This window comes from Macrobrachium rosenbergii, chromosome 11 (genome assembly GCF_040412425.1).
Source record: "Macrobrachium rosenbergii isolate ZJJX-2024 chromosome 11, ASM4041242v1, whole genome shotgun sequence".
In the NCBI taxonomy this organism is placed as follows: domain Eukaryota; kingdom Metazoa; phylum Arthropoda; class Malacostraca; order Decapoda; family Palaemonidae; genus Macrobrachium; species Macrobrachium rosenbergii.
In genome coordinates, this window is record NC_089751.1 from 47,278,117 (window position 1) to 47,303,311 (window position 25,195).

General features: G+C 35.4%; 1 protein-coding gene across 8 annotated transcripts in view; it reads right to left on the reverse strand.

Annotated features, from left to right (window-relative positions):
• LOC136843417 (uncharacterized) overlaps positions 1-25,195 on the reverse strand; it is a 398,498-nt gene that overhangs the window by 135,634 nt on the left and 237,669 nt on the right. For 4 of the 8 annotated variants that reach the window (XR_010854547.1, XM_067111855.1, XM_067111857.1 and 1 more), the window contains exons 3-4: positions 11,377-11,421; positions 5,462-5,602 (exon numbers count right to left, since the gene is read on the reverse strand). Coding sequence is in view for 6 of the 8 variants with exons in the window: in XM_067111855.1 (XP_066967956.1) it covers positions 5,462-5,602; positions 11,377-11,421 (186 nt within the window). In the remaining 2 variants the exon portion in view is untranslated. The remainder of the gene's footprint in view (positions 1-5,461; positions 5,603-11,376; positions 11,422-25,195) is intronic. The other 4 variants (XR_010854548.1, XM_067111856.1, XM_067111859.1 and 1 more) reach the window with 1 other exon arrangement.

Sequence of the window (25,195 nt, forward strand, 5' to 3'; positions counted from 1 at the left end):
CTCTCGTTTTGATGGTATACATTCCAACGGAGAATTAACACCAAAGGCTGGTGTACATTTCTCTCTTCTCAATCTCTCTCCAGCTTAGCTGCAACCCACAACAGTCTGCTTTCAACAAGGTACTTAGTTAAATGATTAAGTCAACAGATGTATACTGCACTTTACAGACGCGTACAATCGTCCCTCCTCGTCTGGCTCGAGAATCGTACACACTTGTCCCGTTGTGGGATATACGAGCTACCATCCAAGGAGAGAGAGAGAGAGAGAGAGAGAGAGAGAGAGAGAGAGAGAGAGAGAGAGAGAGAGAGAGAGAGAGAGAGAGAGAGATGCAAGGTTGAAGCAGAACAGAAGCTATAAAGCCAAGGTACCCTTTTCTCTCTCTCTCTCTCTCATAATTACCAAGAAAAGAATAGAGCAATTGGAAGGAGAGACGTGAATAATTGACAAGAGAGTCGTGATGTTAATATATGCCGAAATGGAGAGGCGTGGGTGGGTTACCTGGGGGGTGTCAGAAAATGAGAGGAGTGGCACAATGGGTGGGCCATTCCTCCTATGGGCGCCCCCACACACTACCCAGAGGCCCCTCTGTAGCTATCATATGGGTACCACAAGAAACACATGGTTACCTCTGCGCTGTTCCCTCTCCCTTTTCTCATTCCCGGTAGTACGGTGGAGGTCAGGTCATGCAAGGTCATGGCACAGACCAACCAAGTCAACAGGCCCTCTTTGCCACCCCGTCTGATCTTTTCCGGTATCGAGTCGTGCATTTCCTATTAATCTTCCTACGAGGGTCGGTTCCCATAGGTGCGCACCTGTTCTCTCGACGTTGCTTTTTGTTATACGAATGGCTGCTTTCGTTAAATTAATTGAGAGAAAATCCAAAGGGTAACAAGTCACTTTAATGTGTCGTAAATTAATTTTATTTCAATTACACCATCTTCAGCAGTTGTAGAGGAAAAGATATATCATACTGACCAAGGTTACAAAGGTTTTACCAATGTAACTATTCACATGATTTAAAAATTATTCTAACATTTCTTTCTCTCTCTGTATAACTCGTATCAAATTCCGCCTGCTCATCTTTTATTTTTATTTATTTATTTTTATTTATTTATGTATTTTTATTCATTTATTTTTATTTATTTATTTTTATTTATTTATTTATTTTTATCTATTTATTTTTATTTATTTATTTATTTTTATTTATTTATTTATTTATTCTTAAAATACATTTACTCTTAACACAGCGATTATATTGAAATTTAAATTTTCCTCCAACAACAAGGAGAGAGGCGAGGATTAAATTTCTTAATTTGAGGATATAATTAGCTCTCAGATATTATTATATTCAGAGAACGAAATGCGTTAATTTTACTCAGCTTTGGTAAATGAAGGTTCGAGGAATCCAAAGATCTCTTATGAATATTTATACAAACAAGAAAGAATTCACTATTTATAGGCACTGAAATGTAACTGCAACGACAATAATAATAATAATAATAATAATAATAATAATAATAATAATAATAATAATAATAATAATAATAATACAGAAATGGCCTTGACCATTACCTGACTTTCACAATCACTTTAAAAAGTTCAGTGGCGAACCATACGAAATGCCAAAACCACCGACAATGGAAGCTAGAAGTCCTAATTAGCATATTAATCAGGTGGCTGTTCAGACAAGAGAGAGAGAGAGAGAGAGAGAGAGAGAGAGAGAGAGAGAGAGAGAGAGAGAGAGAGAGAGAGAGAGAGAGAGAGAACCTACTTGGCACTTTTACATATATGTACTTGTAATAGCAGCAGCTGAGAAGATTTGAGGTTATTGTGGCTATTACAACAAAATACACACACACACGCATATATATATATATATATATATATATATATATATATATATATATATATATATATATATATATATATATACCTACATACAAACATACATACATACATACATACATACATACATACATACATATATATATATATATATATATATATATATATATATATACATATATATATGTATGTGTGTGATTACAGAATGCCCATTAGCCTGATAGCCTGATATACGTAGTCCAAATACAATTTTCATATGGCCTAAGTTTCTTATTTGAAAATCACATTAAACTTATTAACTGACATGTCAAGATTATATTCCGTGAATACCAGCCATTTTATCTTCTAAATATACACTGAAGAAATTACCAGCGCACACAAGCGCTCCTATAACTGAAAACTCTCATGGAGAGTTTCTTTCAGCACCCGAATTTATTTACATAAGTCTACGATCGAAAGATTTTCCATTCTCACTACTACAACGAAATAGCGACCCACAGAAAACGGTTGCGACGTCTTTGATGGATAACTTCTCATATTTCACCATTCCGCCTCTCAAGGCTGTACCAAAATAGAATCAACACCGGCCCAACTGCACTGCACACATCCCATGAAGTCTTTTTATATATCTGAGCAGAAAATAAGACCCAGTGGCTACTACCGTGACAAAAAAAAAAAAAAATACGTGAGGTGATAATCCCGACTCCAAAAAAAACCAAGAGTAGTGTAAAGGATAAGGTGATAACTAAGCATCAACATACTGTACGGCCTGAAACATTACTGTCCACTAGTTACACACTTTAAAATATTGAATATTCCTGATGTTTCAGACATATTCAAACTCCAATTTTCCCCAAGCTTAAGCACTGCAGTTATTCAAGTGATAATAACTTATGAAAGTCGTTATAAATCATGGGAAATTTACTTGTGCATACCAATGACAGACATTCGTATACAAATGTAAACACAATTGCTTTGACAATATTTTCAGCGGTTAACACGGGAAGCGAATGAAAATCGTCAGCTGAATCAAGTTCCAACTTAAAGGAGAACAGGCATTTATATGTCAATTTGTGTATAAATGTATGTATAAACGTGTCCGCAGCTATCCATTCCGTTTGAAGCAAGGGCGATTCTAGGAGGTCCGAGACAGACCCATGGATAAACAATCACGGCAATTGCGAGCTCTGCCGAGGAGGAGGAGGAGGAGGAGGAGGAGGAGGAGGAGGAGGAGGAGGAGGAGGAGGAGGAGGAGGAGGAAGAGGAAGGAGGAGGAGGAGGAGGAGGGAAGAGGAAGAGAATATTTGAATGAACGCCAATGGCAAGAGATGGGACAAAAAAGCTTCCTTGGTTCAGAAGTCTTCCTCTCTCCTAAGATAGTCTACGAAGACTAAAGAAGGAAAGGGAAACGCGCGGAGCAATTTCTGTAAAAATAAGTGCATAGGACAAATTATTGCACGAATTAAATAAGAGCGTTGCAGTGATAATGATTATGGTAGTTATTTTCACGAGATTGGCAAACTTAATTAAATGGAGCTTCGCCTCAATAGAAAAAAAAATCATAAAAATAAACAAAACACAGAGACAAGGAAAAGTACACGAGTACTCTTAATGTTCTTCCCTTTTTTAGTGAAGACACGGCTGTCACTTAAACAAAGACGTTAAAGGAGTCAAGAAACGTAGGGAAAAAAGACTTTTTGCTAAATTTAAAAGTTGGATTTTTGGCAAAATCCTTGGAGACGATTTCTGCATGCCTAAATGAGGCGATGATCCTCCAGCTGACATAATTGGCCAAACTAGCATAAATTTTATGACTTTTGGGTAGACGTATTATTACCAAAGCAAGGTTAAGAGACGCACATGTAACAGCAGTTGTGTGTAAAAGGCTTGATTAATAATTACGCAAAGAAATCAGTAGACTGGATTCAACTTAGCCATGTAGTGGAAACTTCCATGGTGCAAAAACACCTACGCCGAAAACCAAACGCGCGCAAAACTCACATGCATAAAAACACACACACTGAAAACACACACGGTTAAATATAGATTTCACGTCAGTGTCGCGACGTTTAGAGCCACCTTCGGGAGTCTTTTATATGTTTGACACCGGCCAATTGGCAAGGTACAAGAACGAGAGAGAGAGAGAGAGAGAGAGAGAGAGAGAGAGAGAGAGAGAGAGAGAGAGAGAGAGAGAGAGAGAGAGAAGGTAAACTACACTTACCAATACGCAGTTAAGATTATACATGACACACACCTGCAAGCTTCAGGTCTGTGCATTGTCTACGGCACATAAGCCTTCAGGTAAGACTATGAAGTCAAATATAAAAATGGACGTAATCAGCTGATGTTAGGAGTAAGAAAGTGTTCATGCATGATATTTATCACTGTTTACATAATACACTTCAAAATGCTTAGAGCCAATTCTACGTATTTGTACGGCAAAGACCGCTCCTCTTTCCTCATGTTTACATATTTAGATACTGAATAAGAAAATAGCTCAGTTCTGATATAAAACGAGAGGCTATAGGAAAAACAAGAGTTCCCTTATCTACTAAATCAAAGATATATGGAAATAATTCCTTTGGAGAAAATTTGAGCCGTTTTTCATGGTATTTTTTGGTTTTGATTAAAACAGGGTGATAGCATACAAGAAAAGTACAGCGTTCTTATAAATTCTGAATTACCAGCTAGAGCTAAATAAAAAAAATTCCCTTCACAGCTTAAAACACAGTAAAGTATTTTAGTAAAAATATTACAATTCTTTAAGTAACTCCACTAAAATATAACACATTCCTTCACGAATGGATTTCCTTCACGAATGAGTTTCCTCCACGAACGAATTTCCTTCACGAATGAATTCTCTTCACGAATGAATCGCCCTTTCACGAATGAATTTCCTTCACGAAATGAACCTCCTTCACGAATGAATTCTCTTCACGAATGGATATCCTTAACTGATGAATTTCCTTCACGAACGAATTTCATTCACGAATAAATTTCACTTACGAATGAATTTCCCCCACAAGTTAACAAAGGGGGCCAAAAATATACACACAGAGAATTTCCTTTCCCCTCCATCACCAAAGAACAGATGGAAGTTCAACCACCTGAAGTCTCGAGAACATCAAGTAAACGGTATTCCGCTTTCTATAAATATTCCTTAGGTAACAAAGAGGCAAAGAAATGCTTTTAAAAAAAGCTCTTGATGGGTTTATCTAGCCCTGGGAAATCTCCCGTTTAATTGCATACGTAAACATAACATAAATAAGAACACGATGAGTTTCATAAGAAAGTTACTATTTGAATAGACTAGATACTGCTCAATGCCTTCATAACAAATATACATACATACATACAGAGAAAGAAAGCAAAAGACTCAAATTTACGTGGCTACTCACAAGTACACATGAACAAAATGTGATACATACATACATACATACATACATACATACATACATACATACATACATATAAAGGAGACAGATGGCTCAAAACCAACGAGGTTAAGATCACCACGAATAAATACATACGCGTATAACCAGCACATACAAAATATATTACGCAACTTCTTGCTGCAAAGTGAACACCAATAACTCACGAGTAGTGGGGTACTTACCAATTGCTTAGCGGTTGTGGCGTCCTGCGCAGCGTTGGTAGTTGTAGGGGTTGTAGGGATGGCGGTTGTAGTGGTCGAGGGAGGAGGGGCTTCTATCTGTTTTATGGGCGACGGGGGGGATACGGGCGTCACGACACCCTCCTGAGTTTGCGGGCGTCCCCAAAAATCGTCGCGAAGGAGAGACAGACAGAAAGAGAGAGAAAAGAGAAAAAATATATTAAAATCCTGTGACTAGGTAATGGTCATACGTTGTAAATTAAATTCTATCATTAATTTCATTAACTTGTTTTTTGGTAATAATGAAAGGCAGAGAATTTTGGCAACTCTGAGAAAAAGATAACAATTAGAAAATAATAATGATGATAATGTAATTTAAACTATAACATATAATCCTTTTCATTAACTCATTCGTCATTCTACTGGATTCCGAGGCTACCTGATATTTTCCAGTATAGTAATTTTCTTACCTATAACCACCATGCTAGTTAAATATACTAAGCTTCACGGCCTCAAAATATACGAGTGAATGGTAAGTAAACAAGCAAGTGTCATGCAACAACATCTATCATTTTGCTTTCAATGTTCCTTTCTTAAGATTTGACTTCTAGAGTGCTATCAAGTGCTATCCTTACCAGAGTCCTTTCATTTTGCTTTCATATTGCCAGCCTCAAGGTTTCGAAATAGCCTTCCTATTCCAACACTGGCCTTTCCATGACCGTTCTTCCCCTACGTACTAAAACAAAATATCTAAACCATTCGATGCAAAACCTAACGTCATTTCGGAAAGAATATACTAAATTTCCTTTTCAGAAAACAAAACGAAGAGTGTTTACCCACATTATGCTATATACCACCTTTGGAAACTAAAGATGAAACGTTAAAAATTTCCCTCACATAATTCTTTTGGGAGATAACTGATAACGAGATGTTCAACTCCTACGAATTCTTCCACTTATAATTTCGCAAGTAAATAACGATTAAAACTAACTTAATTTAAATGTTAACTTAAATTTAAGTCAACTTGCTATTGTTCAATGAATCGTGCATGACCTAGAACCAACCTACCCCCAAAAAATTAAAACTAAAACGAAAAAAGCATCATTTATAAACATGACGAAATTACATACCATTTGCACGTATGACAATTAACTATCTGACACGAAAAATATCAGAGAGTGATTACCTTCAGAACTAATACAAATTACAGCATATTACGTGACAAAGTCACAGGAATCAGGACCTTAAAATGAGTGAATAGCCCTTAACGATAATGACCCTTTTTCTCAGCTGTGAAGGGTCTTCGAGATATATAAGGAATCTATCTATCTATCTATCTATCCGATAATGTAACACTTAAACGACACACATACGAATAGAGCAATGATATATTTTGTTCAAATAAATGATAAACATTGCAATAATAATATGAAATACGAAATACTACAGTCTTAGAAACATTTTAGGAAACCAGTACAGCATTTAAAACCGGAAATGCGTGACTACAAAAACTAATGGTGAAAAATGAGTTTTTTTTATTCCTACAGCTTTGTTTTAATCCTCAGCAATAAATAAACACAAACAGCAAGGATAATCCGTAGACCAATTATAAATGTCTACTGAATGAAGCTAAACATATCTGTTGATAATCTCACCTACTTCATTACGCTTGATCTCTTACGCTTTTATAAAAAGTCGAAAGAATGTGATTTAGGATACAATAAATATCCAAATCATATCCATCATTATCCCTGAAAAATCCGTCCTTATCAAACCACAAGTATTCAAAGAAAAAAATAATAATAAGGCTCGGATATTTTGAGTAAAGGCCAAACCCAACCTGAACAGAAACCGGTTCCAGACTATACGGGACTCTCCCCCTCTGGGACTCCCCAGAGGGTTGTGAGTTACCCGGGAGAGGCCCCAAGCTTAGGATACCAACGTGATCTCGCACATTCTACTTGTACGAAAAAAAAAAAAAAAAAAAAAAAAAAAAAAAAAAAATACTGATTAGCCCCACGAGGTATGAACACAAAGGCCGTAGCCATTATCAAAAATAGCAAATGTCCGTTTTCAAACGAATATCTTTGCTGTACTTTATTTCGTATTACTCTAATACTATTTTTTTTTTCTAAATAAGTCGGGTGTCTGCCTGGATCATACATTTCTTTTTCAATAGAAGCAGCTCACCGAATTTGCCAAAATATGTCAGGAGCAAAACTAAGTTACCTGAAACAAAGCTATCAAGTAACTATTCTCTAACCAAGGTTTCTAAAGGCTGTTAGGATTCTCCCACCCAACCCCCCCCCCCAAAAAAAAAAACTCAAAGAAAAGGTATATTTCCTACCAATTAACTTTACTATTGTCAATCGTAAAAATTAAATGAGTAACAACAAATAAAATAATTAATTAAGGGTTTGTACCTTATGATAACTGATGCTGTCTGAAATTTTATTCTAAAATATTATATGAAAAGCTGTGCAAGAAAACAAAACTTCGAAAAAGCTTAGGATAAAAGACTAACGTATCTATGATATGCAACAAACACTTAATACTCGGTCAGACCTAATCGTCAGGCATTAGTCCAATGACCTTACTTATGACATAAGACACTTCATAACACATCAATAAAAAACTGATTGCATTTAACACCTCAGAGAGTCTTATCAATAGTTGTAAAACATTCTATTTAACATAATATAACAACCATATGCATCTGCTTCACGGCTTCCATTTATAAAAAAAAAAAACACTAAATACAGCCATTTACCACTGACCTTGTGTTAGGACATGCCGTTAAAATAAAAGCACACAAAAGAAGGAAAGCCAATTGGGTTCTGCGGCCTCCCGGAGACAGATAACAGGGCAAAAAGCTATGCGCAAATCACATAGTAACTGCTGTCGCAAATGTATTGTCTGTGATTGGACAACAAATCTAGTAAACAATAGAAAATAAATAAAAGATACCCTTGTGCGCGTTAGATTCTTGTGAGGCAAGCAAGCATGGAACGAGGCTGGGACGGGGATCGAAACAAAATTGAGGCGTTTCACCACGCCAAAGACAATGAAGTCTCAAAGGCGTCATTGGCAGAGGATATAAGAGGCAAGAGTCAGATATTCTTTTAGGTTCTTGGGCTAAGAAATGCTCCTTTAATCAAATGTCATTTTTGAGTAAGGATTTCCTGTTGGTCTTCAATTATGCTTGTGTGTGTGTGTGTGTGTGTGTGTGTGTGTGAGTGCCTGTGTGTGTGTGTGTATGTGTGTATTCCGTTCAGCTCCAGTCAAGGTCTGACAATAACTTTCAAATGTTGGTGAACACATCCTCCTAAAATGGTTTCATTGGGGTCCTGTGGTTTACCAATGTTCATTAAACATGAAAACAGTTGATCTGAAATGCAGTGGGTGCGAATAGTGGATAATGACTACAAGATCCATTGCAAATCAATCATATTCAGCTCCCCGAAGAGAGAGAGAGAGAGAGAGAGAGAGAGAGAGAGAGAGAGAGAGAGAGAGAGAGAGAGAGAGAGAAAGGGGAGGTTTAGGGTAACCTTAGGACAACAAGGATACACATAATAATCATTGCCCAAAGTGACCCTCAATCTCACTGACACAAAGTGACTCAGTGCTGCTGAATGCCATGACAATGGCACAAGAAGTGAGTCTACGAAAAACAGAGATATTTCATATCAGGTCTTTTAAAACGTTTTCCAGGGAAGAAGGAACAAATCGACAACAGCATTCAATACCCTTCATAAGTAACAAGAAACGACACTCGCCGTACGGAACCTACAGTATCGGCCAACACTTGGAATATTATAAAACGTGAACTTGACTGATAAAGCGAGTTCTCCTCATGATGTAAAGAATCTTACCTGACAGGTGTTCCTCAGTTGTTCCTATTTTATGTGTGTAATTATCATGAAAGTAACAGTCTTACCTGTTTCATGCTATCAGAAAGAAACCACGAGTGGAAGGGTATATCAAGTACTCCAGTTCCTACTGACATCAAATTGATTTATCTTATACTATTATTTTTAAGTTCTAGAGGAATTCTGTTTACCTGCAGTATTCTTGTACATATACCTATAGAAAACACACACACACATACACTTACATTTGCAAATATGCATACTTAAAATAGAATCTTGAGGATATGTAATTACACTATATGCCCTGAGACATCCTCAGTCTGAACTTCGGAGGTCTTTGTGATGTTGCTAACTGATCAATATACTTCACCTACTTCGTTGGTACAGATGTTAGGTCTCTCTCTCTCTCTCTCTCTCTCTCTCTCTCTCTCTCTCTCTCTCTCTCTCTCTTCTGTGTGTGTGTGTGTGTGTGTGGCATGTTTGTGTGCGTGTGTGGGTGTGTGCTACTAAAGAAAAGAAAGACTTTAAATGGCTCAAATAGGTAACGAAAAAGTCACTGCAAAAACCAAAGTGTGTACGAACTTCAAGAGCCTGAAAAAAAAGGTCTTCAGTCTTGTAACTTATATCAGTCATTTATTCATTACATTCTCTGAAGATAATGACAATCCTTTACGACAGCCAGTGACGAATATGGAGCTAAAGACAAAATAAGAGATTAAAAACAATGAGTGACTCCAAGAGGCAAGACATGATACGAAATGGCTCCGTCCATGAGGAGGCTAATAGCTAACGCAAAAGCGCAAGGCGGGACTTGTTGTTGTTGTTGTTGTATTTTGTTAAGCCGGGTTATTGTTACTGACCTAGGTTAGTGTTATTGACCCAGGTTATTGTTATTGACGTCACAGACACAGCGGCTCCCGCAACACAGCAATAATGACATTGAAAAGAATGAATAGAAATAAATAGATAAATAAACAATAAATAAATTCTTTCAATAAAATAGAGCATGCCAGCAAGGGAACCACTACAACATAAACAAATAGAGACAACGATTATGTTAATCCCTATCCACTGACACAAGTATGATCAAGATTGCTCAGAAATTCATAATTCCTCTTTACAGAAATCGTTACGTCCAAAGCGAGAGTCTCATCTCGACTATTACTGCTTGAGCAAATGAACAACGTTACTGCAAAAACTGAGAGAGAGAGAGAGAGAGAGAGAGAGAGAGAGAGAGAGAGAGAGAGAGAGAGAGAGAGAGAGAGAGAGTTCTTTCATCAAAGATATCGACTCCATCTCTCACAGAAATCTGAAAATTTACTAATTTTGTATGATACACATATCAGTTCCAACTTAGAATTCATGAAGTGTTCTTCAGCAGACATATTCTTTACTGCTCCTTTGTAGGACCAATTAAGGTCCCCTAGATAGAAAAATTAATAACAACACATCTTCCAGTAACCTTAGAAATCCTGTGTTCATCAACTCAAGCAGAATAAACTCTCTTCCATACCTTTCTTGATAATATATCTTTGACATTCCATACAGGAGAGATTCCGAAAAAGAAAAATAAAAAAATCAATGTTTATTAATCATCTACAGGGCTTTCTCTCAATACATTTTTATTCTATTTGTAAACAAACTTACGATTTTTACTTTCCGTACTGGAGAGGTAAAAACGAAAAATAAAGATCTGGAAACAATCGAGGATGAGGCGACATCAAATGATCTACAATGCGTTCTCTGTCATGAGCTCATTCTTAAAAATTTATTTATTAATAAGCCATTTAACTTGAAGCTTTCCTTTTGTGGTTTACTGAGTGAGCGTCGGCCAACCGCTGTGCGTGCAACGTTGAAAAGAAATGAGGGGAGAAGAAATCTATCCAATGACATAGTCATGAAATCAACATGGAGACTGTTGGTATAAAAAAATAGAAAATAAAAACAACTTGGTTTCCACGAAGCCACAGAGAGAGAGATATGTATATATATCAAAAACAGTAGATGGAGAAACAAAGACAGATAAGAGATGGCATATCACATATTTACCGTCATATCGTCTAACGCCCCCAAAAAGTTCAGGATGTTCCAAAACTATAAGAGAAAAAAAATTAAGCAGTAAATCAGTTTTCTTTCTTTGACTCTCTATTCTTACTTGGGAAAACATCAATGTAAAAAAAAACAGGAGTAAATAAGCATTTTTTTATTCCTCTTATTTAGGAGTGTATCAATGCAAAAAAAAATGAAGCTGTCAGTAACACTACTTTCTTTTTTTTTTATCTATTCTTGATTAGGAATATTTTAAAAAATAAAGTATTTTTATTTTCTTATTATTGAGTGTTTACAAAAGAAAAGCAGAGTGATAAATAATCATAAATGATATCTACTTATTGGGAGTGTCTACAAAAAAAATTAATATATATTTTTTTATACCTATCTCTTATATGGGAGTCTACAAAAAAAAATTATATATTTTTTTATACCTATCTTTTATATGGGTCAACAAAAATTAATAGACATATTTCTTTTACACCTATCTCTTACATGGGAGTGTCTAACCCTATGTCCAGGATAGATTTCTCCCTATACACAGTTACCATTCCAAACATGTTAAATAAAAATTATTTTCAAACTTTGTTATGAAAAATAAAACTACTTTCAATCTTGATGATTCCAGCATTAAGAAGACCTGAGAAACTAATAACTAAGTTCAACCAAAGAAACATAAGCTATAAAGAGAACAAAAAAGGCAAAATGGAATAAAGAAACTTAGGAAAACTCTTTAAAGGCAAATGCTGTTGTTAACCACCTGAGTCAAGCCTAAATGAACGATATGCATGGATCTAATGTCATTCTCATGTTTCATTTGTGCGGTGTTTAAGTTGCTCTTTGGTTATCGTATGGTATTTTATAGTTAAAAGTTTTTCTTTAATTCGGGTTTTACTTTTTTTCTCAAGACAGAGTGAAAACAACTCAGGGAACAAAGCGGGAGATGAAGATGCCACTCTGAGAAGAACACTGAATATGACAATGAGGGAAAAGCCAAAATCAAAACAGGAAATAAATGAAAATGAATGGTGATAATAAGGAGTTGGGGGGGGGGAGAGGGGAAGACACTATCGCAGATATAAAAAATCTATGAAAAATTCAATAAAGAGTACCTGATATACAATGAAATTGTGAATTCACGCGATGCACAAAACGCCTTCAGGGGACAAGAGAAATCTACCAAGGAGGACAGGGGAAGAGACGACGCAGAAATAACAAAAACACCGAGACGATGCTTCAAAATGGATTGGAATATGGAGTTTAGGCCAAAGCCCTAGGACTGGAACCTATGAGGTTATTCAGCGCTGGAAAGGAAACTGAGAGTAGGTAGGTCAGAAAGGTGTAACAGGAGGATAACCTCGCAGTTGCACCGCGAAATAATTGTTAGGAGAGGGTGGATGGCGAGATGGAAGAAAAGATAATGTGAATGGAGGTACAGTAAAAGGAATGAAAGGGGTTGCAGCTAGGGGCCGAAGGGAGGCTATAAAGAACCTTTAGTGATACCTACAGTGCACCCCGTGAGGTGCACTGACGGCACTAGCCCCCCTACGGGGAGTCAAAATAAAAGACCTTAAAGAAGACTGGGCAAATAAATAAAGAAAAAAAGACTGAAATGAGGCATACAGGCGAGGAGATGTCGGGAAGGACAAAGGATAGCCAGAGAAGAAATGACGAGAGGAAATGGATATGCAGAGGAGGAGATAATCAATACGTATGTTACCGACCAATTCCCTCTAAGTCACTTCCAAGGACTCTGGGGACCTTGGCCAAGCTGGGGACCGAGGTTAAAATACTTGGGAGCCTTTCAACAAGCAGAAAATCACCCACAATTTGCAAATGATGAGCAATGAGCAAGTTGCAACAGTTCTTTTTTTTTTTTTTGCATCACACAAAACACGGAAAGTTTGTGGTTTCTGACAGTATTCTTTCTTTTTTTCTTTACGGAATATTGTAATATCATCCTGCACGACTTTAGTTTCGAGGGAAAACCCAGGTAAGGAACGCAGGATGTTACAGTGACCTTGAACCTATTATGAAATGAAACTGAGCAATAACTGACACTTTTTTGAAACTAATGAAATGGAAACTCACGAAAAAATCCTTACTTGGAGCAGTGAATGAATCAACCAATTACCACAAGAAACTCTCGTCAGTTTTAGCAACAAATAAAAAAAAAATATTCAACTGAGATGAATTAGAAACTTTCAGGAATAATAGTAGAACGGTACAATTTATAGACACAAAAATATCTTATATAATGCAATGAACCGTGAAGACATGGAGAGAGAGAGAGAGAGAGAGAGAGAGAGAGAGAGAGAGAGAGAGAGAGAGAGAGAGAGAGAGAGAGAGAGAGGCGTTGTTATTATGGTAAAGTACAATAAGTAAAATTCACATATATGAGAACTATTTTAGAATAATGAAGATTCTGTGACATTTTCTGCTGCAAATATATATATATATATATATATATATATATATATATATATATATATATATATATATATATATATATATATATATATATGAAATATAAAAACACCGTATCGTGCTTCTCAGTTATCAATAGAAGGATCCACTGTAATACGAAATGTAAATATATCTACAGATACATTTCGTCTTGCTAAACAAGAGTATTATAGTGGATTCTTCTATTGATATATATATATATATATATATATATATATATATATATATATATATATATATATATATATATATATATATGTGTGTGTGTGTGTGTGTGTGTGTGTGTGTGTTTGTGTGCATGTGTTTGTATTCCTTTGTATGTATATGTACACACATACATTTGCTTCTTTAAATATATATATATATATATATATATATATATATATATATATATATATATATATATATATATATATATATATATATATATTACAAATGGACACGAGAATCAAGCCACTGGTGAATCTACACCAGGCAAAAAAAAAAATAAATAAATAAACAAACAGAAAGAAAGGAAACGTTTCCAGTTTGATTGCGCAAAAGACGAGGCCAATCGAGAGTTGCGTCATGAAAAGCATTTCCGGTCAGAGTCGCAATAACTGACACCATCCGCTGTCTGCAGTGTTTAGGAAAACCACGACGTGTGAGATACTGCAATGAGAACGTTCGGCAGTTCTTTTATTTCTTTATACATGAGAAAGGAAAACATGATCGTTGTCCCGCAACCCACCCCGCTTTTGTTTTTCTATGGCTTAAGTTATTCTCTTGGAAATTTGCATATCCAGCCACTTTTCCAGTTTACAAATCAACAGTCTGCTTCACACAGTCCCTGTCGTATCGAGAAACACAAATTGGGGAGGACGATTTCAAAGCGTAAATTTTACGACAGCTGCACTGATCCGCATGGTAATGTTACTTGCAAAATCAAACATATGCACAGGAAATCTTAACACCTATTCTTTCCACTTGCTAACTGATGATGCATGTAATATGATTTCGAAAGGCTCAACATTTCTCCTCTGGTACTAATATGTCATATCAAACGTACCAACTTCAATCAGCTTAATGTTGCATGTGAAATGTTTTCGGTGTATCAATGAATGCATGCAGACAACATATACTACACTAAATGAATTTCTGGTGCCTATAATACGTTTCGCAGATATTTTCAGGGGAGAGGGGAAGGTGGGGATACAAAGTCTCTCCTAGGGAGGGGGGTAGAGGCAGGGGACAAATGAAAGGGTTTCTCCTGCATCTAAACTACAGTTGTCACATTCTTTAACACTCATATTTTTTTCAGTGCAATATCCCGGATGTTAATTTTTTCAGTAACTACTACGTTATTAAAATTTGATAAGATTTTCAAGCCAACGCCTCGAACACATCTGCTCACAAGTAAAACTATGAGTACACCATAACATTACCACTGCACATTTTTTGGAGTAAAAAATATAAAGAAAAAATTGGGACTCATGTGTCTTATTAATCAACTTATCAAAACAATTAACTCGGAAATATGTTAAATCCCATTCGTACAACAATGACCTCCAGCAAACAAATAAATCCTGTGATGTATAGATGTTACCAGAAGGATGGAAAATTTATAAGTGTTTGAAAACTTTCATTAATTCTCACTCATTTGTTATGATGATCGGCCTGGCAAGAAAGGAAAGCCACATCTGTCCTCTCTTAATATAATACCTTTTACTAAGGGAAAATACACAGAGACTGTCTCTTTGCATCACAGAAAAGAGGTGAGGTAAAAGTCACCAAAGGAAAATAAATAAATATAAATAACGGAACGGTTCGTAGGAATCATTCTTCCTTGACCATCAGCTGTGATTATCATCCAGTAAGCGGATGAGAAGGAAACAAGAACGGGATCAAATGAAATAGGGAATTACAAAAAAAAAAAAGAAAAAGGTTCATATGAAATGGGGAATAACAAAATATATATCAGGAAAAAGAAACTAAAATGTGAGAAAGGGATTTACTAAAGGACGCAAGAAAAAAAGAACAAGGAAATGAGTGTGAAGTCATTCCCAACAGCAGCTTCAATAAAAATATCGATGGTCCAATAACTTCCATTCTGGCTAAAGTGTAATCAGTCATTTACAACCTTTGTCATTTATAACTATTCATGCCGTGGGTACAAATATACTATACATACAAATGCACAAAAACTAAGCGCACCGTATTTCAACCTTTCTCAAAGCCTAGTGACGAATACTTTGCGAATTTATCGTTTTCAGTGAATAAACAACAGCGCAATACGGCACACAGAAATTTATGAGTGTGTGAAGTCACTGGTGGATCCAGAAAAATTTCAAGGGGGCACCAGTTTTCAATATATATATATATATATATATATATATATATATATATATATATATATATATATATATATATATATATATATATATATATATATATATATATATATATATATATATATATATATATATATATATATATATATATATATATATATATATATATTCTTTGTGTGTGCCCGTGTATTTATGCATACACAAAACAGACATACGCTGCATAATGGAAGATTATTCGTAGATTACAGTTATCGCGGTGCAGCTTTGCAGCATTACTATACTTGGTATGTTTATGTCTTAGTGTCACACAAACTTATTCTCCTGTTCTGCTCTTGCATAAAATACTACGGATTTAAAGCACCAAGATTCGCGATATCACAATTAACTTCTGTTTGTGTCAGATTAATCAACTTCGAGCAATTCTGACTTTCCATTAACTGGTTATCTGCCCTATTATTTCTATTCTAATTTCAGATCACCCACATTTCTCCTGAGGCTACACGCACTATGGAATAATGGACAGCGTAGACTATAATTATAACCGTGGTGAATGTGGAAATTTTATTCTTGCGTTATATATCAGGGTTATTCATTTCTCAACAGTTAAGACTTCCGTTTGCTTACCACACCAATGACCATTCTCACAAGTCCTCCTCACTGCAACACAAATTTCCCATGTTTTATTTTTTTTACAGCACAGTGTTACTAAAATTAGCGATTCATTTCAACGTGTTACATTTTCCAGCATAAAAACTACGTACGTTCATCAACTCGTCCTAATTAGATGTAATTTTGTTTTGTTTTTTGTAACTTTGTCTCTCACGCTAGAAATCCCAAAGAATAGCAAAAAACAAGTAAAAAATGCGGGCCGACGAAACGAGTTTTCTGTACAGCCGCTACAGCATAACGGCCCGGTGGCGGCCTATCCTATATCGTTGCCAGAAGCACGATTATAACTAACTTTAACCTTAAATAAAATAAAAAGTACTGAGACTAGAGGGCTGCAATTAGGTATGTTTGCTGGAGGGTGGATGATCAACATACCATTTGGCAGCCCTCTAGCCTCAGTAGTTTTGAAGAGCTGAGGGCGGACTGAAAAAGTGCGGACGGACAGACAAAGCCGGCAAAATAGTTTTCTTTTACAGAAAACTAAAAAAGTAATTCAAAAACACGTATTATGCGTCCTACTGAAAAATGCATACGGAAACTTCTTAATGTCTGAACAGCAGTCTTATTCAGTCTGAATAGCTTATTGCTCATGCAGACGAAAAGTACGGTGCAATGTACCTCCACAATAACGCGCAGGACTAGACATTTCTTCCAAGTTACGTTTTTCATAAATGTTCATTTGCACGTACTTACAAAAACACTCCGTTATATATAAAAAACACACACACGTATATATATATATATATATATATATATATATATATATATATATATATATATATATAATGAATATAAGAAGGCCCATAAAACACTATTTAAACGTTGCAACCATATATTTCGAGCACTTGCAAGTGCCCGAAATATATGGTTGCAACGTTTAAATAGTGTTTTATGGGCCTTCTTATATTCATATTACACTGTGGTATTACAGGAAAAGACATTCATATACATATATATATATATGTGTGTGTGTGCATACATACATACATACATATATATATATATACATTCAACCTCGAATGACAAACAAGACCCTGAGATCGATTCCAGGGTAGAAGGGTGGGGCGTTAAGCATGTTGCCTCAGATACTTATTGTGACTTTTTTTTTGCCTAAAGCAGAGTTTTTGTACTTGGTCATCAGTCAACTGTGGTGGATTACTCCATTCTCAACACCATCTACAGGCAACCCTTCTAACTGGAAAAGACATTAATAAATATATATAACCTAGAGTTACCATAGACAGTTGGAATGAATACACACACAAATATAAATATATACACACACATATATGTGTGTGTATATATATATATATATATATATATATATATATATATATATATATATATATATATATATATACCTGTATATAGTTGCGTGTAAAAATCTAGATTTAAAGCGCACCGGAGTCAGAACCTCTTATGGTTTAATGTAGAAAGGTTTTGGAGAACTTTTAACTTACAATAAGAAGGCGAGGTTTAATGTATTGAACTTCATCAAGGTATTGGGTAGAGCTACATATAACTTTGGCACTATCCCAAGCTTCACCACGCGTTCTCTCTCTCTCTCTCTCTCTCTCTCTCTCTCTCTCTCTCTCTCTCTCTCTCTCTCTCTCTCTCTCTCACAAACACAGTAGTATTTGGTCCACAATATGTGTATCTCAATAACATTATAATTAATTCTCTCTCTCTCTCTCTCAGCAATTTCCTGGAGTGGATAGTGTGTTATCAGGTAAGGTGGAATAATTATCCTTCCGCGCTTAATGAATACTGCTTCTACTGGAAGCTTCATTGTAAACTAATTATTTTCCCCTTCAATCGGTGTGAAATAACAAAGGAAACTGCGCAAAGCCTGTTGCTGTTTATATTCCTGAAACCCTTTCATCGATCACATATCAGAAGGACTACCTGCAAGTTTGCTCTACACTTTGGAGGTGAGGAAATAATTGTAATTACTACTGAAAGCATCGCTGGTAAGTCTGACTGTAAACTATATACTAGATGTCTGATCGTGTCTGAATTGGCCAAAGCACTGGGGTCTGTGAAATGACCATGGAGGCATTTCACATATTGAGAGAGAGAGAGAGAGAGAGAGAGAGAGAGAGAGAGAGAGAGAGAGAGAGAGAGAGAGAGAGGCCTTATTAAATGTGGGTTCGACAAGACTGAATTGATCACGACTTCAGCTCTGATTTTGGAACTGGATTTAATGTGGCAGATAGAGTCTGAATGAGGACCTGTTCTAGTAATGCCGGAACTGACCAGCATCGCAGCATCTAAGCTCAAAAGAAAAGAGATCCAGAAACTTGTTCAGTATCTTTCTGATCAGATGCAACGGTTCCACAGATTAGAGTACAAGAACACAACAGGTCAATAATCAGGTGAGAGTAAAATCTATGAAGATGGATTTCAAGGTAATAAAACTCATGGACAGACAGAGAGAGAGAGAGAGAGAGAGAGAGAGAGAGAGAGAGAGAGAGAGAGAGAGAGAGAGAGAGAATTTACAAGCAAGATCGACATACGCTATATAATGACACCTACTCGTTTTTATGTTTCTGCTCATATTCATACATGCGTATACATATGCATATCTATAAGACCAGGTAACTACGCGAGTCGCAAGCAGTACGGCAATTTAAAGTAGGTAGGTGTAAGCGCATTAAGTCCTGAGAGACTTAGTAAAATATATATTATACAATCAGCTAGAACAAAAGTACAAGCTTCTCACAGAAAGGGGTTCTACAAACAAAATGAACTAGGTGAATCAACAAGTAACCAATTCTGGTCAGAGACTTAAGGTTGAAACTGGTCATTCGAACGGCTGTGCCAGTGGAGAGGGATTTTACTACAGCCTCGAGGTTAGGAAGCAGATAGAAATTGAAACTCATTGTTTCAGAAAGTATTCGAGTTGATCCATACGCTGCTTTTAACACTATTAAAAATACCGCTTACATATTCAGTACTTAAACCGCAACTAGCACTGTCTCGAAAAGGAAAAAAAATTCTTATATCGTGAGTATCACTAAAAAAAAATAAAAAAATAAAGAAAGAAACCTTTGTGCCAGATGGGGAAAAAACAGAACGTGGCTGTCCAGCTACAAATATTTCTGAAATTAACGACAGACAATAAGAAAATGACTAGCACAGTAATTAACGACTGTGAATTTTGATAACACCGTCGGCTTCTTTCGTTTTCACGGCACTCAAAAATGTAGCACCTAATTCTGCCATGATTTTCTCTCGTGATTTTCTAGAGATGACAGCATCAGTACCATAGGTTTCATGTTTGCTTTACCACAGTTTGGAGAAAATCGATTAAAGAGACGGCTTCCCTTTTCTCAACAGTTGCAACTAGTTTGGTGCAACTAAGGAGACAGTGTGTTTTTGTTCGACCAACTTCCACAAGTTCTATTCCAACACGAAACTTGACATTCAAAGCTCTTTCTGGCTGCTTGCAAAGACCCAGAGTGTGCTTCTCGCTTAGCGCAGATGTACATTCTGCTGAAGTGACTGATGACTGAGTCACACGGCCCAGTAATAGAATCTTTCATTTCTTTGACCGTTAAACAGTAGGAATTTCTTCCTGAGTGTTACTGATGCTCGTGCTCTTGAGGCAAAGCAAAACTCCTTAGCTTTTTTTTTTTTTACTTGAAGGACTGCTATGTATTGATACATATATTTTCAAATTGCTTATTTTTGTTTATCATTTACCTCCTGGTTATTTTTTCTCGCATGAGGGCACGTTCATAGAGTTTAAAATTTTCCTTAAATGAAAGGTTGTTTAATTTGAATAATAATAATAATAATAATAATAATAATAATAATAATAATAATAATAATAATAATACACTACTTTGCAGAATAAACAAAACAGCAACAACACACAAGTCATAATGGGAGACCATCCCAAACTCCACGCTTTCCAAATGACAGAAAGAAGAAGAAGAAAAAAATAAATAAACGTCGACGCATAAATCTATAAAGTGGAAGTCTTGTTTGGCTCCAAGAAATTACTTCCTCGTTGCTGGCGTGTAAAAAAGGTGGGGGGAGGGAGAGGGGGAGGAAGGAGGGAGAGGTTACTTACTACTACAGCATTTGCTATGACCATTTAAAGTATATATATATGAGTTTTCCGAGGAAGACGGGTGGTGGCAGGTAAAAGGTTTTCCTTCTGGGAAGAGGCAGGGTGCAGACGAGGTATTAATAGGAAGTACGTAGTTGCTGAAAGTGCAACAAAGAGGCCAGTCTGTTAATACTCCACCTTCTAATTAATCGAACGAAACGCGTGGATTATTTCCCTTTCATTAGCAGAAAAAAAACACTCTTTTAGTGTTTATGGACTTCTTTTAAGCACCTTGTTTACAATATGTATCTCCAACAAAGCAATGCATCCACAATCACGAGCACGGCAAAACCTGACAGCAAGTTTCCAGAAAAAGTAGAATAAATTCCCGGTAAAGTAATGCACTCTCCTCGGAAGGGAAGAAACTGAAAACATCATAATCTCCGCAGAATAAACAACAATGGAAATGCAATAATTTCCCGAAATATAACACACATCACAAGTACATTCCAGGAAATCGTCAATAATGAAGACATGTCTATATGCGTACACACAGACATGCAACCGCACACATATGCATACAAACGCACGCACACACATACTGTATAATATATATATATATATATATATATATATATATATATATATATATATATATATATATGTGTGTGTGTGTGTGTGTGTGTGTGTGTGTGTGTGTGTGTGTGCGAAGTTCATTATTTAAAATATATGTTCCCAAGATCAGTAGACCTCTTCTCACTAAGGCTACATTTTGGAATTCTCTCCTTGTCCCTGGTTTCCCTGATTCCCTCCATCTCCCGCATAAAACGTTAGTTGAAGAAACATAAATTCTGTACAAGTATATCACTGAAATACTTCAAATGAAGTAGGTTCCAGAAACAACGGGAAACACTGCTGCTATTAACTGCCAACAAAAACACTCTCGGGGTACACATATACGTGCGTATTTGGTTGAATACCCCGGATGATGAAATAAAGAACGATAGAAGTACTGACGAGTCTTATCAGGCTCGAAAGGAAATGGTATTCGCCATATCAGCCGGCACAGCGATTCAGAAGTGTACGTACGCTGACTACAGTCTTCCGAGAGCTGAAAGTAATCTATACCATTGCGCCAGAATTAAAGAAACGACTCATGATTTTATAATTAAAAACATAACGGACTCTATAAATTATCTTAAATTACAGGTGATGTTGATGATAATGTTAGGAATTTAGGGTCGATTTAGTTATTTCACTTTATCTCCGATATTGACTGAAAACTGAAATTCATTCAGAGGTTCTGGAATTATTTTCGGGTGCCCTTTAGCATACGTTTAGTCAAACGACGCATTTGCTACAAAACCTAAAATAAAAACATGGAATCATCGATAAAGATCTGTCCTTTAAATAGATATATAAATACGCGCGCCATATTTCACTATAATGAATTCAAGTCTATCTGCTTAAAATAACATACGAAGTAAAATGCATAATTTGGAAAGACTTAAATATAAAAATGTACGTTTCCAACACTGGCAAAGAGGCATCCCATACTGATTATATATCATAAAAGAAAATATTATCAAAATGTAAATTGAAAAAACGGCTTGTTTTTTTCTATTACACAAAAACACTTCCGTTTTCGGCTATTTGCCTTGCAGTGCTAGGAAGCTTAAAAGCTCCAGTACTGCACATGCGTAAATTATATATACATACATACATATATATATATCAATAAACAAATATACAGTATATATACATATACATGCATACATATACATATATATATATATATATATATATATATATATATATATATATATATAATTTGTTCTTGCTTTATATTTTCAACATTAAATACTTGCACGCTTGCATTCGTAAATTATGTAAATAAAAAAAAGGTAGTAAATAAAAAAAGAATGAAATCTTGTAAAGGAAAGTAGCATCCTTATGCAACACAAGGATTCCATCCCTACCGAGATTCCCGGAGAGGGTAAATTGCCCTCCACTTCGAACTGAATCAAGCCATTCGATCTCTTGTCTTGTAAGGGAAAGCCTAAAACAGTGGTTCTTAACCTGGTGGGCGCGCCCCCTTTGGGATTCGAGCCCTATGGAAAAATTTAAAATTCTCTAATTATATTCGTCATTCTTTTAACAAGACTCGCTAAGAAGCAGTATCAAGTATCTCACTAATTCATTGCCAAAAGAATGAAAACACCTCTTCTCTTTCTCTTTTTTTTTTATTTTCCTTTAAATCTGGGAGGGAATTTTACTCATAGGTGCAAGGGGGGCGTGGAGAGAAGGACTAACTCTTAGAGGGGGCGTGGTAATAAAATGGCTAAGTGCCACTGGCCTAAAAGGTCTTCAAGACCTAAGATCTTGGACCATGTCAGGAAAGTGATCCCAGAGTACGGCGGTTCAAAGTATGAAGACGTTACACTAATGAAGAAAAAAGTGCATGCTGACAACTACATATATATATATATATATATATATATATATATATATATATATATATATATATATATATATATATATATATATTAAAACATGACTGGACATTTGAATAATGTGAGAATAAGATACTCCGGCACATATGGGTCATGCTGTAACTATCTTAGCAAATGCCATGAAATGAAGATAAATTTCCTATTTACCACCTTAGGTAATGATGCCTGGCACCCAATGAAATAACTAATAAAACCACACTGATATGTATATTTATAGATATACATACATACATACATACATACATACATACATACATACATACATACATACATACATATATGTATACAGTATATATATATATATATATATATATATATATATATATATATATATATATATATATACACATACACACATACACACAAAAATTAAGCTACGAAAGGCTGTTACTATCCAATTCGCTCTACCTTGAAAATAATACCGAAGGGGAATTATAATTGATAAGTGGTTCATCGAACCACATATAAATTATAATTCCCCTTCGGTATATATTTATAAATATATATATTTATATATATACATATATATACACACACTTATATATACATATGTAAATATATATATTTATATATATAAATATAGATGTATGTATACATATATATGTATACATGAAAAAAATGGAAATTGACTCAACAGCCCATTGCTCTAATCTACTGGGGCCTAATCCCAGCGATGACGACAGACATGCCCCTTGAATACGATAATAAAAAGATAATGAAAACTAGATAAGGGTTGCTTAAGGAGAACAGCTACGATGTTACTGCTGAGGGAAGATATGAGAGAACAGAACAGCCGGAATGAAAGTGGCCTTTCAATAAGTAGCAGATAACATGATCATATGACTTTGTAAGGAAAAGAAAACAATTTCCTGCAGAAGAGACGAATAGAAAGTGAGTTTCCTCTATTGGACAGCCAAGGGGCGGTAGGAGAGAAACATTTGTGCACAAGAACAGACTGATACAATTGCACAAACATGCACAAAATACTATTAAAAAAAATTTTAACAATGCATTGCACAAGGAGTCAGAAACTTTGTGTATAAAGCTCACACAACAGTTGAGGACAAAAGGGTATTTATCACTTGTTTTAAATATATATCTTAAATTACGAAAAATTCCCATTACGGGACATTAAAAATGGTTAAAAATGCATGAGTAAATAATTGAATTACAGCTAAACTTGGGAACACATATATAAACAAATACTACTATCAATAAAGGAAAATCTGGTGTCAATGCTTTCTTTTAGAATTATTATTATTATTATTATTATTATTATTATTATTATTATTATTATTATTATTATTATTATTATTATTATGGCAGGGCTTGGTCGCTTTGCCTTTTTCCTCTTATAACTTATTTTTCCTTTTTTCAGGATCCATTGTAAGCGTAATAATCATTTCTATCTCACTGCTAAATCAAAAATCCAAAGGGAAGATAAGTTTATATATCAAGACGATCCTGAAGATAACAACTGTTTATTCTTGATAATTAACAGACCACGAAAAACATTCCTGACAGCAACTTCGCAACATATTTAAAGAAACATATACCTACGCCTTTTCGTTTCAGATCAGTGTATGAATCTAATCTGAATGTCAAAAGACGTATCTATTTCTCAATGCATACACAGGAATACAAAATCAACACAACGCAATCAACAAGTAATACAGACTTATATATCTGCATAAATCAAATAAGACTTGTTAAACGTTTTCTTTAAATCTATGTCGAAAATACAAGTACAGGAACAAACAAGCCAGGAATAATTATGCTCAAAA